This window comes from Eptatretus burgeri, chromosome 16 (assembly GCF_056783735.1).
Source record: "Eptatretus burgeri isolate ZD-2024b chromosome 16, Ebu_testis_v1, whole genome shotgun sequence".
Lineage (NCBI taxonomy): Eukaryota > Metazoa > Chordata > Myxini > Myxiniformes > Myxinidae > Eptatretus > Eptatretus burgeri.
In genome coordinates, this window is record NC_140976.1 from 26,791,715 (window position 1) to 26,813,591 (window position 21,877).

General features: G+C 37.9%; 1 protein-coding gene and 1 long non-coding RNA gene across 2 annotated transcripts in view; both read left to right on the forward strand.

Moving 5' to 3' along the window:
• Positions 1 to 21,877, forward strand: part of ERCC6L (ERCC excision repair 6 like, spindle assembly checkpoint helicase) — a 148,091-nt gene that overhangs the window by 80,231 nt on the left and 45,983 nt on the right. The window contains exon 18 of the mRNA XM_085859108.1: positions 4,158 to 4,306. Within this exon, the coding sequence (XP_085715234.1) occupies positions 4,158 to 4,306 (149 nt within the window). The remainder of the gene's footprint in view (positions 1 to 4,157; positions 4,307 to 21,877) is intronic.
• On the forward strand, positions 4,742 to 7,870 carry LOC147010754 (uncharacterized). The gene is made up of 3 exons (XR_015052269.1): positions 4,742 to 5,916; positions 6,422 to 6,578; positions 7,658 to 7,870. It is a non-coding gene; the product is annotated as an uncharacterized LOC147010754 (long non-coding RNA).

Here is a 21,877-nt window from a genome sequence, read left to right on the forward strand (position 1 = left end):
AGCCTTGAAAAGTTCAACATGGATACAACACTTCCCAGGAGCTTTGCCCCCATTTCAACCGGTTCACCACAGCCTGTTTCCACACATGAAGGTGGATCACAGTTAAATGGAGAGTCAGCAATAGGGATAGTAACACCCCTGACCTCCAACTCGACAGCTGGTGGATCAGCCGGGTACAGCCACTCAAAGTAACCAGCCCAGCGTGCTTTCACTTTCGGATTCCTCTTTCAAGAGCTCTGCACCCTCCACTCGAACTGTGGTACACCGAGGGACTGGCTTGGAGGAATGCAATGTGCGAATTCCTCTGTACGCAGGACGAGAATCACTTGACCACAGGTGATGCTCTCGCCCCTCACAGATTCCTTGCACATAGGCCCCCTTGTCCACCCTCAGCGCATGTTCAGTTTTATGCCTCAACTCCCTGAACAGCTTAGTTCTGCCATTAAGCCTGGCGCTGCGATTCTGGTCAATGGTATCCAGTGTCTCTTGAGAGACAAAATTCTTCTTCGCCTGACGGTGAGTTCCAAGACATCCACCAGCAACATCAAGGATGGTGGTCTTGTAGGCACTCCACAACTCTTCAAGATTCCTCAAATCCGCACTTAACCTGTTTGCAAACTCCACAGCTGCCCTCTCATCCTTGAGCTTGCCAATATCGAGCTGAGGCTGTGATGGTACCATTCTCCCAGATTTAAGCTGCAACTTCAGAGTTGCTACCACAAGCATGTGGTCGGTATTGAGGAACTGAGCATTCTGGTGGACCCTGCAGTCATGGATCATCCTCCAGCGACCATCATTGAGCACGTGGTCAATCTCCTTTGCCACACCACCAGCGTTGGAATACCAAGTCCAGTGATGAGCCTGTGGGCACTGAAACCATGAACCAGCCACCCTAAGACCATGATTTATTGCAAAGTCAAGAAATTTTGTGCTGTCTGGTTCACTGTTCCAGACCCATGGGGACCACCACATGTCTCATATCCATCCTGATCAGTTCCATTCGATGCATTGAAATACCCCAAGACGAGAAGGGTATCTCGCCTGTGGGATCAACCACAGGCTCAAGTGTAGCATAGAATGTGTCCTTCACGGTGAGATCACTCGCCTCATTCATAGCAAATACAGAGACCACAGAAACGACCCAAGGAGTTATGACTCTTTCGTCTCATAATGTGCTCATTGACCGGTGTTACCTCAATTACCATCGGACACAGCTACAGCAATTCCTTGGACATGATAACCATCAGAGCGACCAAACCAATAGTCGGTGTAACCACCCACCATGATCTCGCCACTCTCTGGTGTCCGAATCTCATAGAGTGCTGCAATGCCGATGTTCAAATGCTTGAGCTCAGATGATAACAGAGACTGCTAATCATCCTCTCTTTGGGATAGGATATTCTAGGCACCTACCCAAAGGGATTGCCTCAGGTTAACCCAGGTGACCACTGTCTGGTGGACGACACCTCAGCTCCACTCCGACACACTCTCCCACAATCTGACCCGGGAATGTTACCCCGTGGTTTTCCTCCTATCATCAATGAGTGGGCGTCTCGAAGGATTTACCCCAATCCCGTCATCCAGTGAGCTGCCTGGCGGAGGGCAGCTGCACAGGAGGTACTCCCACAGAGTTGGTTTTCAATCTTCTTTACGGTTTTCTTATGTTATGCATTTCCTTATGTTTTGAGTGAAGGGGTTTGCAGTGGCCGGAGTGCAAGTCCTGCCACCAACGTCCTAAAAAATACAGTAACCCAACTGCAGGAGGACGTCCGCAAACACAGTTTGGCTCTAGATATGGATGGCCGTTGGCTCACAAGGAGCTCCTCCACCCTTTGACAGGTTTTGTTTTTATTCCTGCTGGGTGTCCATATCATACACCCTCCTCACCAGAAAACCTGGTGGGGGAGACAGTTTAGTCACCGACAACCCGACCATGAAACAGGTTCGTCCAGGTTTACATGATACCCGTAGCAAGTCAAAGATCTGATCTGGCCTGACCTAACAATAAATCCTCATATGGTTTGTGCATGCAAAGCCAGCCATGCACCGAGTTTATTTGCCTCATTGTGAATGGCGCTTCGCCTAAGAATGGCCATGGGTTTGCCTCACAATCTAGTACAAGTCTTTTGGGATTCACCTCCAATTAAGTTATTTTAGTTTAATTGCACTGCCATTGGCATTGAGTTAAGAATATATCCACAAAGGCATTTTGCACATTTTTGCTCTTCCAAGAGCCTTCACATCTTTGATTTAAAAAAAAAAGGTGATGTCTCATTTTAGTCCAATAAGTTAGATGGTTTATAAAGTTATCTGCTTCTGAACAAACAAACACATACAAAAAGCTAAAATCGGTGAATTCAGCATTTTGAAGTCGTCTTTGTCATCTTCTTTGTCCAAGGTCATCTTCCATCTCCGTGGAACTATTGGAATTTAAAACACAGAAATACATTTGAAATGTGCCTCGAAAACCCCTTGGATTCACATCAATGCGAGTTGATTCCACTGTGAAACGCCATGATTATGTTCATCACCTGAAATAATCGCCTGTGCTTCACACACTAGAACTGACACGGGGTTTGGTTGGCTTTCGACTATTTCCTGATCATTTTGTTTTTATTTATCATTTCTATCACAACTGTCACCCCACCTTGCTTCCCTAACGTTCATTGCCGTTGACTTAAAATCCTCAATGGAAAATGGATCAGTTGAGATTCGGAAACTACAGTACTGTCCTCAAACTATCTTTTAGCAATTCCACACTCTGCAACATTTATCTTTTCATTTGGGCAAATAAGTCTCAAACGCTCATTCATTTTCATACACACAGTTACTGCAAATTCACACCGATTTATTTTAGAAATGAACATGTTCATTGTCTCCTAAAAAAGGAGAAAGTTTCTGACCTCTTTCCCGTCGTCAACCCCTGTGCCCCACAATAGACCACAGGTGTGCTCTTTCTTTCCACTTGACCCCCTTTCCCCTTCACCAAATATAAATGAAATGTAACTATAATTCTCTGGCAAACAATGCAGTGTGGTAATAATATACACACTCTTGGTCGAATACACAAGCGGGAAAAATGTGCCCCTTGATTGAATAGCTCCCCTGCTCTTTGCGAAGGACACCATGGGATCTTTAATATCCACCAACTAATGCCAGCATACGGAAATTCCATTTCACGTCCATCCAAGGGACGACACACATATTGATGAATCGCCCAGCCTGTGAAACACTGGGTTTTATTATTTTACATTACATTACGTGTTTTATTACAAAAATGGAGCGTTCAGATTCTTACTGCAACCTTGCAGATCAATCGTTTTCACAAGATAGCAGTTTATACCTCGGCCGACATTCAAACCTTAGTGGCAATTGTGCGTACTTCCTTGCCATCCTGCCAACCCAAGTTATTTTAAACAAGTTCTTTTTTTTTACAATTTACTTTATTTGCCTTTAGCCCATTGTCAAGTTGAAATTGCAATTTTGCAGACAATTTCTGTTCAATCTATCCTAATAATGCACAAGGATGAACAAAAAGTACAGCAAAAATAACAAAAAAAAACCTCTAATTTTTTTTTCATCTCACCATTGTCAGGAGTTTATCCTTTTAATCCAACCTTAGCAAGATTATATCTTGCTTTTATTCAGTCTTGGGTTCAATGCCCTGAAACTTTTGAGAATATTTTAACTAAGTTAATGTGTTTTTAGATTGCTGACACAGAATGATCAATCTATATGCCTTCATTCAAATTAAATACTAAGACCCCACAAATTGTACTTGCAACATTAACTAAATTGTTAAGTGGCTACTTCCTGAATTCCCTTTTGTTTTTCACCTCCCAAGCAAAAAGAGCTGAGAATTAACTTTAGCAGAATTGAGAGATGTTTGACTTGACTGGCTTTGATTACAATTTTGGGATTATTGAAACCAAAGTTGATTGAAAAAAAAAGTTTATTTTCACCGATTGTGAGTTATTTGAACATAGTTATCAATTTTTTCCTGCATTGCTGGTGATCCATGCTTTTGGAGAAGCTTTTTGAGGAGTTGTGCAAGTTAAGTTGAGTGCATTGGAAGTGCAACTAAATTTGATTGACTGAGAAGACGACTTGTACTTTGCATTTCAGGATTGTCTCTGGGAATTGTTGTCTCTGTGCAGGTATTTCACACAGCAGGATCTACGGGAGTTGTTTGTGTTGGATGACACACACGTTTCCCAGACACAGCAACAGCTAGAGCAGTTGCATGGCACTGGGCGCAAAACTGACCCGACTTTGGATGAGCACATTGCATTCCTGCACTCGCTGGGTAATGTCTAAAATGCCATCTGGAGAACATGTATTGTAAGCAGGGTATGTGTGCAAGCAGAGTACGTGTAGTCCCTGCCATTTGAAAAATGTATCAATGGGTGAAATTTACTTCCCTTGCCAGAGGAGAGAGTATTGAATTTGGGTCCATTTGTCTGTTTGTCCATGTAGAATGTGCTAACATAGGCCACAAATGCCACCTTGTGGTAGCCAATAGTACGCGTTTTTTTATTTTTTTTTTCCAACCGGCTATCTCTATAAAGTAACCTATCTAACCCTATGCATAATCAATAAAACTATTTTTATCACTGCACCTATTCCCATTATAATTATTGAACACTTTCCATAATTGTCTTCATTTAGATACTTGCTTCCTTATTTATTTAAAGTGTCCTTCTATTTTCATGCCTCCTTGTCATAGTGCTGGTTAATAGTCTGATCTTGTGGGAAGAAATATTGCACCATCATCGACTCGCACTCACTCATCCTGCATGTCACAATGTAAACTGGCTGCAGCGTTCAGTGGAGGATAAATGGGGCTACTGAGGCAGCCATTCAAATGAATGGGGGAAAAGGGAAAAACTTTCTAACTTAAGCCCCAAAAGCCCAAAATAGGAGACTGATTTCCTCCCCCTCCCATACAAGCAAATGTAAAATTGAGACTGATTCCCTTCCCTCCCATACAAGCAAATGTAAAATAGTAGACTGATTTTTCTCCCCCTCCCATACATGCAAATGTAAAATTGAGACTTACTGATTAAAGCACTTCTTTCCTTTCATATTTTCATTCCATTCAAAGAGCGAACCAATGAATATTTGTCCATGTTCTACTTTGGGGAATAACTTAATTTTTCTATTATATTCACTTTATCTCTTCAAGCATGAAAGAAAGGACTGTTAGGGTGAGTTTTGTAACATGGGGAAGTGTTTTGAGAACACAGTCGTGCCGTGAAAATGAGGAAGTATTCTGTACCCTTGTCTCTCATGGTTATATTTTAAATAATCAGTACACTAACAGAACAAAGTTTAGTTAAAAACAGCTTTTAAACGTAGGTTTTATTAAAAATCATTCACAGCAAGATGTTTCATTTTCGTGTGAAAACGAGTCGGTTTTGAAGTCAGCCAAGAAGCTGCCTCGCCCGAACCAAGCCAAAAAAATTCCGAAGTCATTTCCGATGTGGGGAACACACCCTGGAAAAACCATTGTTGTGAAATCTCCCATTACGTCATCAAGTTGGTTTAAATAAGCAACTTGTGTGCCGTTCGTGTTTTATTACAAAAATGGAGCGTTCAGATTCTTACTGCAACCTTGCAGATCAATCGTTTTCATAAGATGACAGGTGAGATCTCAACCCAATTCATTATTTATTGTTTAAAACAGAATTAAATCACTATACAACCAATAATTATTGTATGTCTTTTTTCCAATAGGTTGTCCCCAATAAGAACATCGTTAATAACTGATGTTGAAAATGAGTTATTTGAATATCACGAGAAATGGGTAAAAATGAACGACTTTCTTGAAGACATTTATTTGTTTCGAAAAGAAGTGAATGATATTATTGTTGACTGGAAAGGAATTCTCTCACGTCCTTTGATCCCGAGTTCAAGGTGAGGAATTATCAGTGTGTGTGTGTGCGTGCGTGCGTGCGTGCGTGCGTCTTTCTGTCTCTCTATCTGTCTCTCTATCTGTCTCTCTCTATCTGTCCCTGTCTCTCTCTATCTGTCCCTGTCTCTCTCTATCTGTCCCTGTATTTCTGTCTATCTGTCCCTGTCTTTCTGTCTCTATCTGTCCCTGTCTTTCTGTCTCTATCTGTCCCTGTCTTTCTGTCTCTATCTGTCCCTGTCTTTCTGTCTCTATCTGTCCCTGTCTTTCTGTCTCTATCTGTCCCTGTCTTTCTGTCTCTCTATCTGTCCCTGTCTTTCTGTCTCTCTATCTGTCTCTGTCTTTGTGTCTCTCTCTGTTTGTCTCTGTCTCTCTCTATCTGTCTCTGTCTCCGTCTGTATTTTTTTGTTCTCCTCATACACAACCTTTTATTTGACATGGTGGTAATTAATTTAAAAGCAATACCACAACTTAGTGGTAATTTTTTGACTACTTGCTTTTTATTTTCAGCATTAAAACTGAATCGTACATGGGTGGTGAAGTGAATGAATTTCGCAACCTTGAATGGGAAGATGTTGGAATTCCATGAGGTGGTGATTCATTTCAAACTTGTTCCAGTTTAAATGCTCATCTGGATGAAAGGGACACAAAACTCGATCTTCTGGAGGTAAATGTTATATTTATTTTTTATTAATATCATAATATAATTGGTTCACGAGCGCCAGCCAGAGTGACCACTATATTCATTATGTCTGTGTGTGTCTGTCTGTCCAGAGCATAACTCCGTGGACTTTGATCCGATCTTGATGAAACTTGGTTATGTGTTTGATATCAATGTCTCGTTGTGTTTTCCTGGATGAGGGCGTGCTACGCCTATTGTGGGCGGAGCCACGCCCAAAAAATAGCCATTTTTAGGGGGTAGTCGGATTAAAAATCCATCTTCGAGGGAATTGACTGAATGGAATGGGATCTTTGGTATTTGAATAGCAAAATGAATTATCTAAAACTTGTCGTCCGATTTTTCATTTTTGTCACAAGGTCAAAAACTTAGAAAATTGCGAATTTTGACATAAAAATCATACGACCACCCAAACTTTGAGAGCTAGGATGACAATATTTTTTTATGCATAATCTTGAGGTCGTTCCCCACCGAAAGTCTTCAAACCATTTTGCTCTATCTCGAACACCTTGCCCATGGCGCCCCCTTCAAGTTTGTTTTTACGCTCATTTCATCAAAGTATGGATAATCCGAGGAGTGCGAAATGCCATATAGCCTATATGACGTTACATTGTCCCTGGAATGTTCAAGAGGAAGTTTTGCACCAAAGGTCATAATCCTTGACCTTTGACCTTTAAAGGCCACAAAGGTCAAATTTTAAAAGTTGTGGGAATCGATCCGGGTTTTCGACCTTCTTCGACGAACTAACTCCAATAAGCTAAAGCACGTATCCTGTTTCCTTATTTTAATGTCCACAATATTGTTTTGTGACCTTTAAAGGTTATGCAAAGGTCAAATTTTGAAAGTTGTTGAACGAAACCGGGTTTTCGACATTTTGCAGCTAATAACCTGTCACCCGTACCACATCATGTTGATCATTTTTATAACTTGGTTAAATATTATCACATTGTCTCATCCTTGACTTCTGAAACAATCTACATCGTCAAATACCGCTCGTGAACCATTGTCGTCTTCAGACTTGTCATCTTTATATACCCTAATTGTTCTTCACTCTTTGTTTTGAACAGAATATGTTGATTGAGTTTTAAAATCACAAGACATCTGAAGCAGACTGCTGGGAAAGATCGTTCATTCTCGCAACTGAATATTTACCCAAAGAAAAATGTTTAATATTTTCAATCTTGATGAATTATATTTGCTTTGCTTTCAATTATTTAATTCTTAATTATAAAAAAAAGAATAAAGGAAGTGCAAAGGAGGGGGAGGGGCGTAGGTGCGCTCCCCCAACGACCCACCACCCCCCTCATCCCACCCCACTCCCCTCCCCGTGTGTGTGTGTAGGGAAGGGTGGGGGGGTGGGATGAGGGGGGTGGTGGGTCAAAGGTGGGGTGCACAGGGGGAGTGGGGCTTGTGTGGGTGGGTGGGGCTTGTGTGGGTGTGGTTTGTGTGGGTGAAGCAATCTTTTTAAATTAAATAAACATGTGTGTGGGGAACAAATTAACTAATCACTAATGATGTGGATATGGTGGATGTGGCTTATGTGGGTTGGGTTTTATTGGGTGGAGCTTGTGTGGGTAGGTGGGGCTTGTGTAGATATAGCTTTTGTGAGTGGGGCTTGTGTGGATGTGGCTTATGTGGGTGGAGCTTGTGTGAGTGGAGTCAAAAAGGGGCGGAGTTAAAATGGAGCGGAGTCAAAAAAATCAATTTCTCTTTGTCTTTTGTAATTCCTGTAAATAAAATTAACCTAAAAACTCTTCCCCATCTAAATCATATACCTTATAAGTCCAAGGAACTGTATCTATTACATCAACGATTTTTAAAAGTTCATTTGTCCATTGCTTAGTATTACCTTTTTCAAAATGAGATTTCCACCTGTATATTCTTACTATATCACCAACTTTGAACTTAGGCTTTCTGACATTAATCTCTTTTTCATATTTTAATTTTGTAAGTGTTTCTGATGGTTTCGTTTTCGTTGAGGTATGAGTCGTGTCGTTGTACCTATCTACAATATCCTGAATTAAAGACAACCATTGTTGAGAACCGAGTTGAGTGAATTTTTGATATAGTCTCTCTTTTAAAGTACAATTAAAACGCTCAATAACAACCGCTTTTCCTTCATTAAAGGTGCTGTATTATGTAATGTTGTTATTTTTAAGAAAATTCATAAATGTTCTGTTGTAGAACTCTGTACCCTCATCAGTCCACAATTTTTTTCGGTTTTCTCTTGCTTTTATTAAATATCTGTTGAAAGGCTAACATAAGAGTATTACCTGTTTTGTTTTTCAAAGGGACAACCCACGCATATCTACTCCTCAAATCAATAAAGGTTAAAGCATACTTGTACCCCTTATCATTATTGAGTTCAATTAAATCAGCAGACCAGATTTTTTTTTTTTTTTTTTGTATACCTTGGTCGAGGCTCGTATGAGAGCTAACACACAACTCACAGCAAGGAGGCATGAGACAAGAGGGGCGGGAGTGGAAGGGACAAAACAGTGGGGAACAGACACATTAGGTGAACTCTGGAAGGGAGAGGGATGGGGATGGGACGGGGAACATGGCGAAGAGAAGATGGACATTTCAGGGACTTTCAGGAAGGAAAGCAGGAGAAATGAAGGAAGTGGGCTTGGGTGGATTATCGGGGGTAGAAAAGATCGAGGATTTGGATGGGGGAAGATAAGAGGTGGTGGTGAACAGCTGAACAGATATAATCAACTTCCTTGGAATAAACCTTCCTTCTATGAAACTTTGTGATTATTGGTTTATGTAATTCATCAGCTAATTGCTCTTCAATCTTAATGACATCATTGGAGCCTATAAGTTTTTTTTGACTTTCCAAGCCCAAGTTTCAATTTAGCACTGATCATCTTCTTCACGATGAACCTATCAACTTTTTCTCTCAAGATTGGATTTTGTATCAGAGACAAATTATACAACATTTCTCTCTTGGCTTCATGTTTTTCTTCCAACGTTGTGGTATTTCCATAATCAATATCGTGCCTCAGGCACACTTCATCAACCCTATTGATAGGTTTGCTCCATGGTTTAGAATTGTCAGCCTCATCTAATCTTTTATTCAAGTTTGTTCCTAGACCACAGAAAGAATACCCTGGTAGATGTAATTCCCCTGGTATTCCAGTAGTTGTAAATTTACTTCCTGATGACTTTTGTATATCTCCCCCACGTTTGTGTTTGGAGATGAATTTACTCTTTTTAGAGCCACACACCGAACATGTACCTTTTTGTATAATCCTGTCATTTTTACTTTTAAAATACGAGATATTTTTAGTATTAGTTTTCTTTTTACATTTGAGACAATAACTTATTTACTTATGAGAAAAATTCCTACAGAGTGCGAAAACCTTTTTGGTTTCCAACATGCACATTTGAATCTTAATTTTTAAAACATAAAGAATCCTTAGAAATGTCTGCACTCTCTCCTCCATTTATTAAAGAAAAAAAATGTAAAACTTTAAAGTCAATCGCACCAAGGAAAACGATGTTGATAGTCTTGACGCAAATATTTATAATGGACTTCTCAATTCTTTGTTTTCCTCCTCAGTGCGTCGAGATTTATTTATTTTCTGTAATACCCCCAATCTTTTTTCTAATCTCACTGGTTTCCATATTTTTATATTTATTTATTTTCTCTATTTCCTCCCTCTCCCTCGCCTCCTCTCTCTTCTCCCTTTCCTCCTTCTCTCTCTTCTCCCTTGCCTCCTTTTCTCTCTTCTCCCTTGCCTCCTTCTCTCTCTTCTCCCTCGCCTCCTTCTCTCTCTTCTCCCTCGCCTCCTTCTCTCTCTTCTCCCTCTTCTCCCTCTTCTCCTCTCTCTTCTCCCTCTCCTCTCTCTTCTCCTTCTCCTCCTTTGTCTCAGTTTCTTCAACTCCTTCCTCGTCCCTTACTATCGTTGAATCACTTTCACTCCATAGAATATCATACATATATTCATCAGGATTTCTCGTTATTCCTGTATCCAAAAGAATTTTTTTTACAACAGGAAACCAATAAAATTTCTTCTGAATTTCTGAAAGAGCCTTGCGTTTTCTTAACTTTAAATTTTTTTCATTATTTAACATTTTAATTGAATCCAAAGTTGTTGGTTTTTTAACATCAGTATAAAGCCAATATTTTATTGAAAATACCTCATTCTTATGTTGTAGAACATATTTATTAAAATATCGAATACCCTTTTCTTGAAGGTATGCTTGGACACAGAAATGATAATTTTCTTGAAGCCTTCTTGCTGTCATTTATGTATTTGAAATATATGACAGATTAATACAATGACAGGAAATACCTCCCCATCTTCCCATAGTTAAATCATTTTGTATTTCCTTACTTATTATATATAATCCTGTTCTTTGTGTTTTCATGATATAAACTATGGCAAAACCATTATTGATTTTACCCTTATTCAATTATTTTATTTGTTGTTTGCTAATCGTGCTTCCACAAAACTCATTCTCGGCACCAAGTGGATAATATTCTTCCTTATGAGACTGATTGAATTGTTCCAGGTCTTCAAGGTTAATTTTAAATGACAAATTATACCCTAAATCATTCATATCATATCCCCATTGTTCTATTCTCATACAAACGATACGCCCTTCTTTATAAAATTTTATTGTAATTGGAACTGTGAATTCTGTATGACCTGGAGATAAAATCAACACTTCTGTATCTTTGGAATACACAGCCGTTTTATTTAAGGATATCGATATATATATATATATATATATATATATTATTATATTTATATATTATTATATTTATATATTGTGATATATCACTTGATCTCACCAAGTCATTCGTGTCAGTCGGGTTTGGATAATTTTTTAATTTATAAGCATTTTCCATGTTAATATTTTTTGCGATACTATATTTGTGTCGTTCAGCCTGTGCCTTTGTGTAATAATTTGATAAATCGATATCCAGTTCTTGGGATACACCAAAGATAGAACCATCTTTACCAACATAAGTCATTTATATTAGATTAAAAATAATGTCATGAAAAAAATTTATTTTTGTTGAGTTGAAATAACACTCTTCTTCTTCTTCTTCTTCTTCTTTCGGCTGCTCCCGTTAGGGGTCGCCACAGCGGATCATCCGTATGATCCGCATCGTGATTTGGCACATGTTTTACGCCGGATGCCCTTCCTGACGCAACCCTGGTCGCCTCTTACGACACAGGGATATGGTACACCTATTTTAACCGGGGTATACACCGGCCCAGTATACTGGTACTCATTTCGCCGACCTCGGAAGGATGACAGGCTGAGTCAACCCCCTGGTGTATTAATTCAGTGGCCCAACGGGGCTTGAACTCAGGACCTTTTGGATCCCAAGCCGCTGCCCTAACCACTGCGCCAACACACCAGGCTGAGTTGAAATAACATATATAGACATAATTGACCACAACACTTGGAATTTCATTCTTGGACTTGAAATGTTTGATAAACACCATTCTGTAAGAATTTTATGACTTCAACAGGTGGTGGAAGACCAAAACTATCAAAATAATATTTGTCTTGACTATTAAAAATACAAACCCAATGAGAACCGTTCCCATTCTTATAAGTTCATAATAATATTCCTTGTATGTTTAGACATGTTTGTTAATTCATTTCTCATACAAACAACCACGTTATGAATTTTTAATTTCTTACAATATTTGATAAGTTCTAAATTTGATGTTGTATTCTTTCCAAATTCTTTAAACCACTCACCAATGCTCATTTATTTATTAGAAAGATATAATCCATTACCCCTTTAAGTTAATTTTACACCTGCTTGTGCGATAGAAGAAAGCATATCTCCAATTAACAATCTCGCTTTATCAGGCAGACTTTCAAGTTTTTCAGCAAAATCTACAATTACACCACTTCCACTAATTTGTTACTCCAACTCTTTGTTATGTCTTTCCAATTATTTTTGAGCCTGGAGTTGAGCCTTCCTTTCGTTGGCAGTTTTCACCGCTGCTGAAATACCACCCGTCAATGCTCCAGCCACACTTAAACCAGAATAAAAAAAATGACCGTTTTTACAGCCATTTTTCCCTGCTGTGCAGGGGTTTGGCTTTTTCTTGAGGCAATGTTTTATGGCCGGATTCCCTTCCTGACGCCAACCCTGGTCGCCTCTTACAACACACAGGGATATGGTACACCTATTCTAACCGGGGCATACACTGGGACCAGTACACTGGCACTCATTTCGCCGACCACGGAAGGATGACAGGCTGAGTCAACCCCCTGGTGTTAATTCAGCAGCCAACGGGGCTTGAACTCAGACCCTGGGATCCCAAGCCACCATCCTAACCACTAAGCCAACACAAGGCTTGCACTTAAACCAGAAAATAAAGGAATTAGAAATGGGAGAAATCCTCCACTCGTCTCTCTTATTGAATATTTCTTCATCATTGGTTTTGACATTTTAATTTTAAGTGAGCCAGTATTGTTCAAGATTTTCACCTGTTCTCTTGTGAGCAAAACTTCAATTCTCACTGCTCCTTTTCTCTGAATGGTATTAACGTTAATCATACAAGGCTTTTGATTTTGAATACAAGATGATAGTTTATGAAGATTGATTTGACTAACATATACCCCAGTTGGCACTTAACTACTCATTTATTTATCAAAAAAATTATGTGAGACTAATCATAACACCATTATCTATATTAATCTGTAATTCTGTTTCTTCCAAAAGCAAACAATATATATATAGAAATATATGTATATATATATATATATATATATATATATATATATATATATATATATATATATATATATATATATATCAACTTCTTCACTCTCTCCTCTTTCAATGTATAGGGAAGTATCCAATCGATTAGACTTTATAGTTTCCTTTTGAGCACTCAGGTCAATCGCATAGATTGTATCCAGACTTTTAAATGCTGTCATATTCAAAATAGGTTCTTTATTTCCATTGCTTTCACACACCTTTTGGTAAGACTTGTATGCTTCAGCATAATCATTTTTTCCCCAATTAATTTCCAATATATCTCGTCGATAAAATGGTCCATCTAGAGAAACGTGAAGTTGTTTCACCTTAGCATTATCACTCAATTTATTATTCTTATCAGTAGCAGTATCACCATCTGGTTTTTTTTAAAATGAGCCACAGATATCGTGGCTTTCCTTCCAGAACACCCAAATTCCACTTGTAAGTGGTTTGGTTCAGTTTAACGTATTGGCATCTTATTTTAAGGTATGATACATTGAGTGCCTTCTTTGAGTTGTCTTCTATTCAACATCACTTCTGTTTTAAGATTAGGAGTATATTCACTAATATACCAACTAATTTCATCAATAACCAATTTATTCTGAGCAGCAAAAGCATTAACCACACCAAAAAGCAATTTATTTTCATTATCATTCCTTTGTAGTTGAAATCTAATTTTAAGACCATACAGAACTTTATCATGATTACAAAATCCAAATATACCTTTAAGAGGAACTGCCACAGTAAAACTATGACCTGCTTTTGTATCATCATTATACATTCCTTTCCTTTGACTATATCCAGGGTTTGTGTTTGTTCCCGCTTACATATCAGGAATAAAACCTTCGACAGCTCCCTTTCCCATTCTATCACTAAATGAATATAGTGTAAATGTCATCATTTCAGATGTAGCAGAGACATAATCAACCGCTTCAACTTCTTGTGTTCCAATGCACAAACGAACACTATCAAACATTTTCCAGAAGAAATCATTTACGAGTGTAGCGTTTGTGTTAGTCGCAGCCTTGGTGAATGTAAATTTACACAACAAGAAACTTTCGGCTTGATTCAAATAAGTTTGTTGATTATTTATTTCAAAACTTTTTGTCCATTTGCATTCCAGTCTGTTCCAGTTATTGCATTTACCTTGAAGTAGTCTTCTTTTTTAGTAGTGTTTGAGATTACAATGGTATCATCCAAATCATAGATACTATCAATTGCTTCCATACTTGTATTTATTTGGGAAAAAAGATGTTAAAACTTTTGAAACCCTGACCCAAGTATTTGAATTATTTTCTGTCGTTCTTGGGGAGATAACTGAGTTTTGTATTTCTTAATTTCTTTTATTGCTTGTAATTTGAGATTCCTTTTGGGCATCTTTTATACTCTTTATAGCACCCGCTACATTTCCCACAGCAGAAGCAGTTGAACCAATTAGGTCTTTATGTTTAAGAATAGTTAAACCTCTACCCATTAGAGTATCAATTATCCCATCTCCATTTTTAGGTCATCTCTATCATCTCAGTAGAGATGACCTAACAATAACAGTCTCGAAGTCTGTCCGCCCGTCCGTCCGTACGTCCATCCACAATCAAACCGAGTGGAGACAAATAACCAATAGTGGAATGGATAGAGGTCGATGAGACATGCACAACGATATAACTTTCGAGGTCAACGTCACGAGGCTGTCAAAGTTGCGAAAATCGTCTTTCAAATCGTATCTCCTCCCTCATTTATCGAGAGATCAAATGTTATTGGTGATTCAGATACTATGGACTATTATCTAGAACAACACGAGCCATTTTTTTGAAATTTGCTCTCGTTCCGATTTTATAGCCCTTCAAACTTCACTCTGATTCCATGTATGGGCCGTTCATAAAGTACATACAAAAATAAAAGTACAGTACTGCCTTGACATACGAATGCACTAACTTACGAGTATTCTGAGTTACGAGCCGTTGCTCGAACGATTTTTTGCTTTGTGTTACGAGTCTAGATCCGAGTTATGAGTGGAGCGAGCTTTGAGACGCGCGCAGCCAAGCAAGCGAACACCCGCATCTCCCGCCTTTTCACGCATCTCCCGCCACTCACTCGTTCAGTTCTATTGGTTATCTCATCGAGTAGGGTCGTACCGTAGTAATCTGCATTGTGTTTAGCTCTTGTTTTTTCATTGGTGCAGTTATTTTGCCAAATTTCTTTGTTGTAACAACCATGAGTCCTAAAAAGTAACTGCAAAGGAGAGTGCTAAGAAGAAACGAATGTCGCTTGAATAATGAATAAAAGTGAATAAAAAATTGTAGCAATTAAGTTGAATGAATAAAATTAAGTTGAATGAACGAATGAAGAGAAAAAAATAAAATGTAAAAAAAAAAATTGTAGCAATTAAGTTTAGCGATAAAGTGAATTAAAAAAAATTGTATCAATTACGTTTAGCGATAAAGTGTGATGAGACCTTCAAATCTCCTCTGCCTATCTCCACCACCACCTCCACCACTGCCGCCACCTCCACCAGAATCTTCCGTAAGCCGAAGTGGTCTCATCTCCAAGGTAAATACACTTTATAAAACCAGCTTATTTATTTATTTATATTCTATTTTATTATCTTTGTATTATGTTTTGTATTTATTATTTATAAATACATTTCTCATTTTTAAAACTATGTAACAAAGAAATTAGGGTGTTTTTTGGGGGGCTGGAACTGATTAATGGTATTTTAATTAATTTCAATTGGGAAAATTGTTTTGATATACGAGCAAACCGAGTTACGAGCTCGGTCACAGAACGAATTAAACTCGTATGTCAAGGTATTAACTGTATTAACTTGAACCGGAACTCTCCGAGACAAATATTACATTTGAAGCTTTTGTCAGATTTAACTAAAACGATGGAACACAAGTTTATATGCACACTTACTTTCATTTATGACATTAACATTGTCTTGAATGTCAATTTGTACTTTTCTTTTCATAAATGATGTGCTGTGATATTAAAAGAAAAAGGTAAATTACACCACTAGGGACTGCATTGTCATGACTTACAAACATCGGTTCATAAGGAACTGCTGGCTTTGCAAGCGATTAGCGATGTATGAGGGGGGTGGGTGGGTGGTCACTAGCCTGCATACAGAGGGGGGTGGGTGGTTTTGAAACCCGGAAGTAGAGCGTATGTACTTTATGAACTGCCCGTATTCGAGTCTGGCACAGAGTTACTTTCGACCTCTGGCAGAGATGACCGGCACTCCCGCTCGGGGGTATTTTTTCTAAATATATGTCCGACACCCCTTTGTCTCTTAGGTTTATAGTATCCTCTACCAAGATACATACCTTCACCTTTGTAGTATGGGGAAAGGAACATCCCATCCCCTGTAATTATTTTATATTTTCCCAACTCGTGTTTCCTCACAATAACCATCGTAATTATTTATTAGAAAACTTCACGTTGGTGAATTCTGATGGATATAATTTCTCCATTAAAATAAATCATGTGATTATCTTGGTCGGTTGTCCTAAAATTTACTCTGTATATGGTTTTTCCTGACACAGGTAGATAAACCAGATTTTGGGTTCCATATTGAATTTATAACCAATTGGGGTTGAGTATGCACTGAATGAGAATATTGTATTTGTTCTTATTCCATCATTATAAGCACCATCAATCAAATCACATTGAATTAATACCAAATTTATGCTTGAGGATATTTGAATGACATTATCACTTAAAACGTCCCATTAGTTTCCATCTTTTTTGAGGAGAAACCCAATAACTCTCTAAATGAATTATCAATTGTGAAATCAACCTTGTAGTTATTTTTAAGTTTAATCATTGATTTTGAAGTATGTTTTTGAATATCTATAACAATATTTTTTGGTTCATCACCCTGTTCTTTCATAAGACGAGCAATTTCGGAAGATATTTGAGAAATCTCATATGCTCCGGGTGAAACTGTTATCGTTTTGTATCCACTTCCCGGATTATAACTAAACGTCAATTTTCTCGGTGATATTAAATAAGGTATTATAAGTTTCCATGGACAATAAATACTCCTCATATTCTTTTGTTGCGTCAAGTTGTAGTGGGTATGGGAATGAAGATGTGTGGTCACTTGTGAAATTAAAACTAAGGATTGTGCTTCTCATCTTATTTAATATGAGATAAAATGATTTTGTATTGACATTTATTAATTATTTTCATGTTCATCAACTGGTCTAAAATGGCTGATGCTTCATTAAAACAATTGTTATTTCCAGCCTTCTTACTACCTAACAGCAATAACAGTCTATGAACTAATTGTGATGGGTCATTTGGAAGAAAGTTAACACCTGAACCAAGGATACTTAAAGCCTGAATAATGTGTTTCTCCTTCTCATTCTTCCTACTTTTACCAGATAGACTAACCCTATAATTAAGAGAGTCCAGCAGATCAATATATACTCTATCATCATTATTTTTCATATCCAATGGTTTATCAAAATACTTTGATTCATCCCTCACAGTTGAACCTTGTCTTCCATCTTTTGTGAGAAGAAACATTAATCTGGGGGTTAATTTGACAGGGGGTTGAGCAGAACTCAAGAACCTTAATTCATCATTAAATATCAGTACCTTTTCTTGAACAAGATGAAATATTGCTGGTTGTTCTGTTGGAATGAGTCCTGCTATGGTTTTTGAATCCGCTGAATATTCATTGTTTTGAAGAGCATTCACAATATAATCAGGCGGTTGATTAATCTCTTCCAGTTGTTGAAATAATCCATCATCATATTCTAATTCTTCTATATGCTCTAATTCTTCCTCCATCATTTGACTGAAACCTTTTAACATTTGAAGTTTTTTCGGAGTATATTCTATTGTGGGAACTGTGGAAGCATCTATAATGTTTTCTTGGGAAGTTTTTAAAAGTGGTTAAAAAAATTTCTCTTGTTTTCTTTCAAATGCTTCTTCACCCGTTAGTTTCTGTCTGCGTTTCTTCTTTATGTCTTCCTGTTGTTTTACAACTTTTGAAACCAACTCTTGATGTTCCTTAAATCTTCGTGCTCTATTTTTCGCATCAATTTATTTATTGGAAAATATCATTTCATGAATTGTAAAGATCAACAGGGAAATTTTCCTTTTCTTCATCATTAAAGTAGATGTGTTCAAATAAATCCTTTTCTTTAAATATTTCATCAAATTCTTTATTAACATCAATTCAAGTTGTAATTTCTTCTTCACTAATACTTGTATCTCTGCTTTTCATACATTTGCGTTGAGTTTCTTCATCAACATCAAAACCGAATGATAAAATTTTAACCCCATTACCACTCAGATGTTTAATAATTTGTCTCATTCCTTCTGGATTAGTTTCTAATATCCCAACACCACCAGATTTTAGTTTATTTAACTCACTCTTACAATGTGAATATTTTGTTGTACCAAGAGAAACCTCTTCAAATATTTGGCCTTCATTCCTCAATCGCATATGTTCCTCTACTGAAATATAGTAATAATCTTCACCTTCTACTTCTCCAGGTCTTATTGCTCTAGTTGTTGTTGTTGATACAATACGAACTACATGGTGCTGTTTACAAAAATTTACAATATTCTCATTTTTACAATACAATAACCTTGATTTATAAAAGTTTTTTTTCCAGAAGCAGATTTACCCACAAGATTTATAATAATAGTTGTCATTTATATATGAAAATATATCCCTTAATATGTCATCTTGTTTCACAACAATATATTTATACTTTTCAGTCATGTGCTTCATATAATCCCCAAATTCCTTTGAACTACATAATGTAGAACAATTATCGCTCCAAAAATTGTTTATATCTATTGAATTTAACTTGAATAAAATAAAAGTATTAGCATTGTTTCTTATGGAATGACGAGGGAGTTGAAAGTATGATTGACCAAGATAAATACAATTAAAAGAAGAATGTCTCCCTCTTGTGTATTTGCTGTCCATTACCATTTGGTTTCTCTCATTAACACAATCTTCAAAGATAACGTTCTTTTTTGATTTATCCAAATCTTGGGGAGAAGGTATATCATGCGTATTATCACTAAGATTACAAGTTGTCGGTTTTGATTTCTTTTTTTTTAAATCTCTGTGTATCACAAAATAGTTGTATTATATCTTCAATGTTGTAATCATTTCGTTTGTTTTGTAATTTAAATAAACCGATTATATCTTCTTTTTGAAGACCAGCATTAAAACCTTGTGAGAGTATTTGATACTCAGGTTGAAAACTCGACTTTGTGAAAATTATGAAATGATCATAATCCAAAAAGTTGGGAGTAAGGAGCATCTTTAAAAGTAAGCAGGTTTTTCCACACCCGCTTGAACCAACTATGAGACATCTTTATGAATTTGGAAGATTTTTATGGTTGTGAAATTTTATCTTATTTTCCCAAATGGGTAAAAAATCATTCATTTATATATTTGGATAACAGGTTATTAAATTTATTATTGGCTTTTTTAGAAACTCTATATTTTATCCTAAGTTTGGGTTTCATTTCAAGATAATCCATTATTTTATTTATACAATATCTTGTGTTGATATTTCCCTGAAAATGACAATCATGAATAATATATCACAACAATCCTTTGAACATTTCTCAAATACGTTCAGTTTCTTCCATTGTAAGGAAAGGTGTGCTATATCACCCTTATACTTCACAAGATTGATTAGAGAAATGAATGTAAAGTAATTCATTTTTGGTGTAAATCTAAAAGAATTGTATTCCTTTTTAGCTCGCCTGTCAGAAGAACAGAGAGCTATAGCGATACCCCCGGCGTGAGCATTAGCGCAAGCGTGAGCGTGAAAATGTTAAAGTTTTTGGTGCAAGTTATTTTTTCCTTTCTAATGTTTTTATGTACCACACTATCTTTTATACGCCCGATATATATATATATATATATATATATATATATATATATATATATATATATATATATATATATATATATATATATATATATCGTGGCGTATAATGTGATACCTTGTGTCCGTCCGTCCGTCTGTCCGTCCGTCCGTCTGTCTGTCCGTCCGTCCGTCCGTCCGTCCATCCGTTCCTGTCCGCACTCTAACTCCCAAAGTTTTCAACTTTCACGTTTCGTATTTGGTACATAGGTACAGACTGTGGAGACGGTGTGTCGTGACATACGTTCGTCATCTAAAGTGGTTGCCATGGCAACCAGGATGCTGTTTTCCATCCGTTCCTGTCCGTACTCTAACTCCCAAAGTTTTCAACTTTCACGTTTCATATTTGGTACATAGGTACAGACTGTGGAGACGGTGTGTCGCGACATACGTTCGTCATCTAAAGTGGTTGCCATGGCAACCAGGATGCTGTTTTCCATGTCGGAGCACAATTCTGTATATACCTTCTTGTTCGGGCGTATATTGTGCTCACATGCGCTCTTGTAACTGATTACAATATACAAATACATATATTGCTTTAAAATTATTTGGATCAGACGTCACTGCAATGCTTTATAAAAAATATTAATTATTAGACTCGTCTTTTAAAAACGATAAATGTATAAACAGGTGTGCATTGGGTGGCTTTGACACCAACTCTGGTTATATTTTTTTATTATCATTAATTAGAAGATAATCACAGAATATACATTGTTTATAGGCTTTTGACTCTGTGTTTAATCCCACTTCATCACATGCAGGACAATTCTCAAATTTGTCATCTGGAGAATCAGGGAATTCAAGGGGCTCAAGATCTAGTATACTGTTACGGCTGTGGAAATTCGCAAACCACCATTCAGGTCCCGTAGGTGAGATAACTCTAAGTACATGTGTAGTTCGGCCCAAACCCGCTGTTTAGAGGGAATTTATGTGATTAATTCGGGCTGCGACACTTTGAGATAGCCGTTTTTCTGTTCTATCTTTATTTTGAACCAACCACGTCTCAACCGCCATAACCATCAAACCACCACCGATAAACCCTTCATCACCCTCACCTCTCTCCTTCTACGGCCATTCCCGCACCACCTGTGAACACTGAGCGTCGGGCTGTCTTGGGCTTGTTCAAATTACGCACCGAGCCGCGAGTGCAAATAGCGGCCTTTCCGAGGGAGAATTCGGATCAAGAATGCTGCACGCCCACTTCTGATCCGTCCATTCAGAAAGCGCGGAGCGGCTTGGCCCCACCTCCAGGCGCGTCTGTGTGAAATCCATATATGCAAATTCTAGGATCAGGGGAGGTTCACGCCCACTTTTCCTCCGTCCAATTGGCGAGTATGGCTCCGCCCCCAAGGTCATTCTGATCCGGAAATTTGCATATTGTTTCTCCTGTCGGCCTATAAAACGGCGAGCACCAGGCGAATCGTGGCAGAGTCAGTTTTGGTGGCAGAGTCAGTTTTGGTGGCAGAGTCAGTTTTGGTGGAAGAGTCAGTTTTTGGTTGGAGAGCAGAGTGTGGCAGCGGCGGAGTGTGGCAGAGAGTGGAGTTGGGTGGCGAAGGCATCGAGTTGGGTTCTGCAGTCAGCTGAGGAGAGTTGTGGGAAGAGGCCAAGGAGCTCGGGTCCGAGGCGAGAAGGAC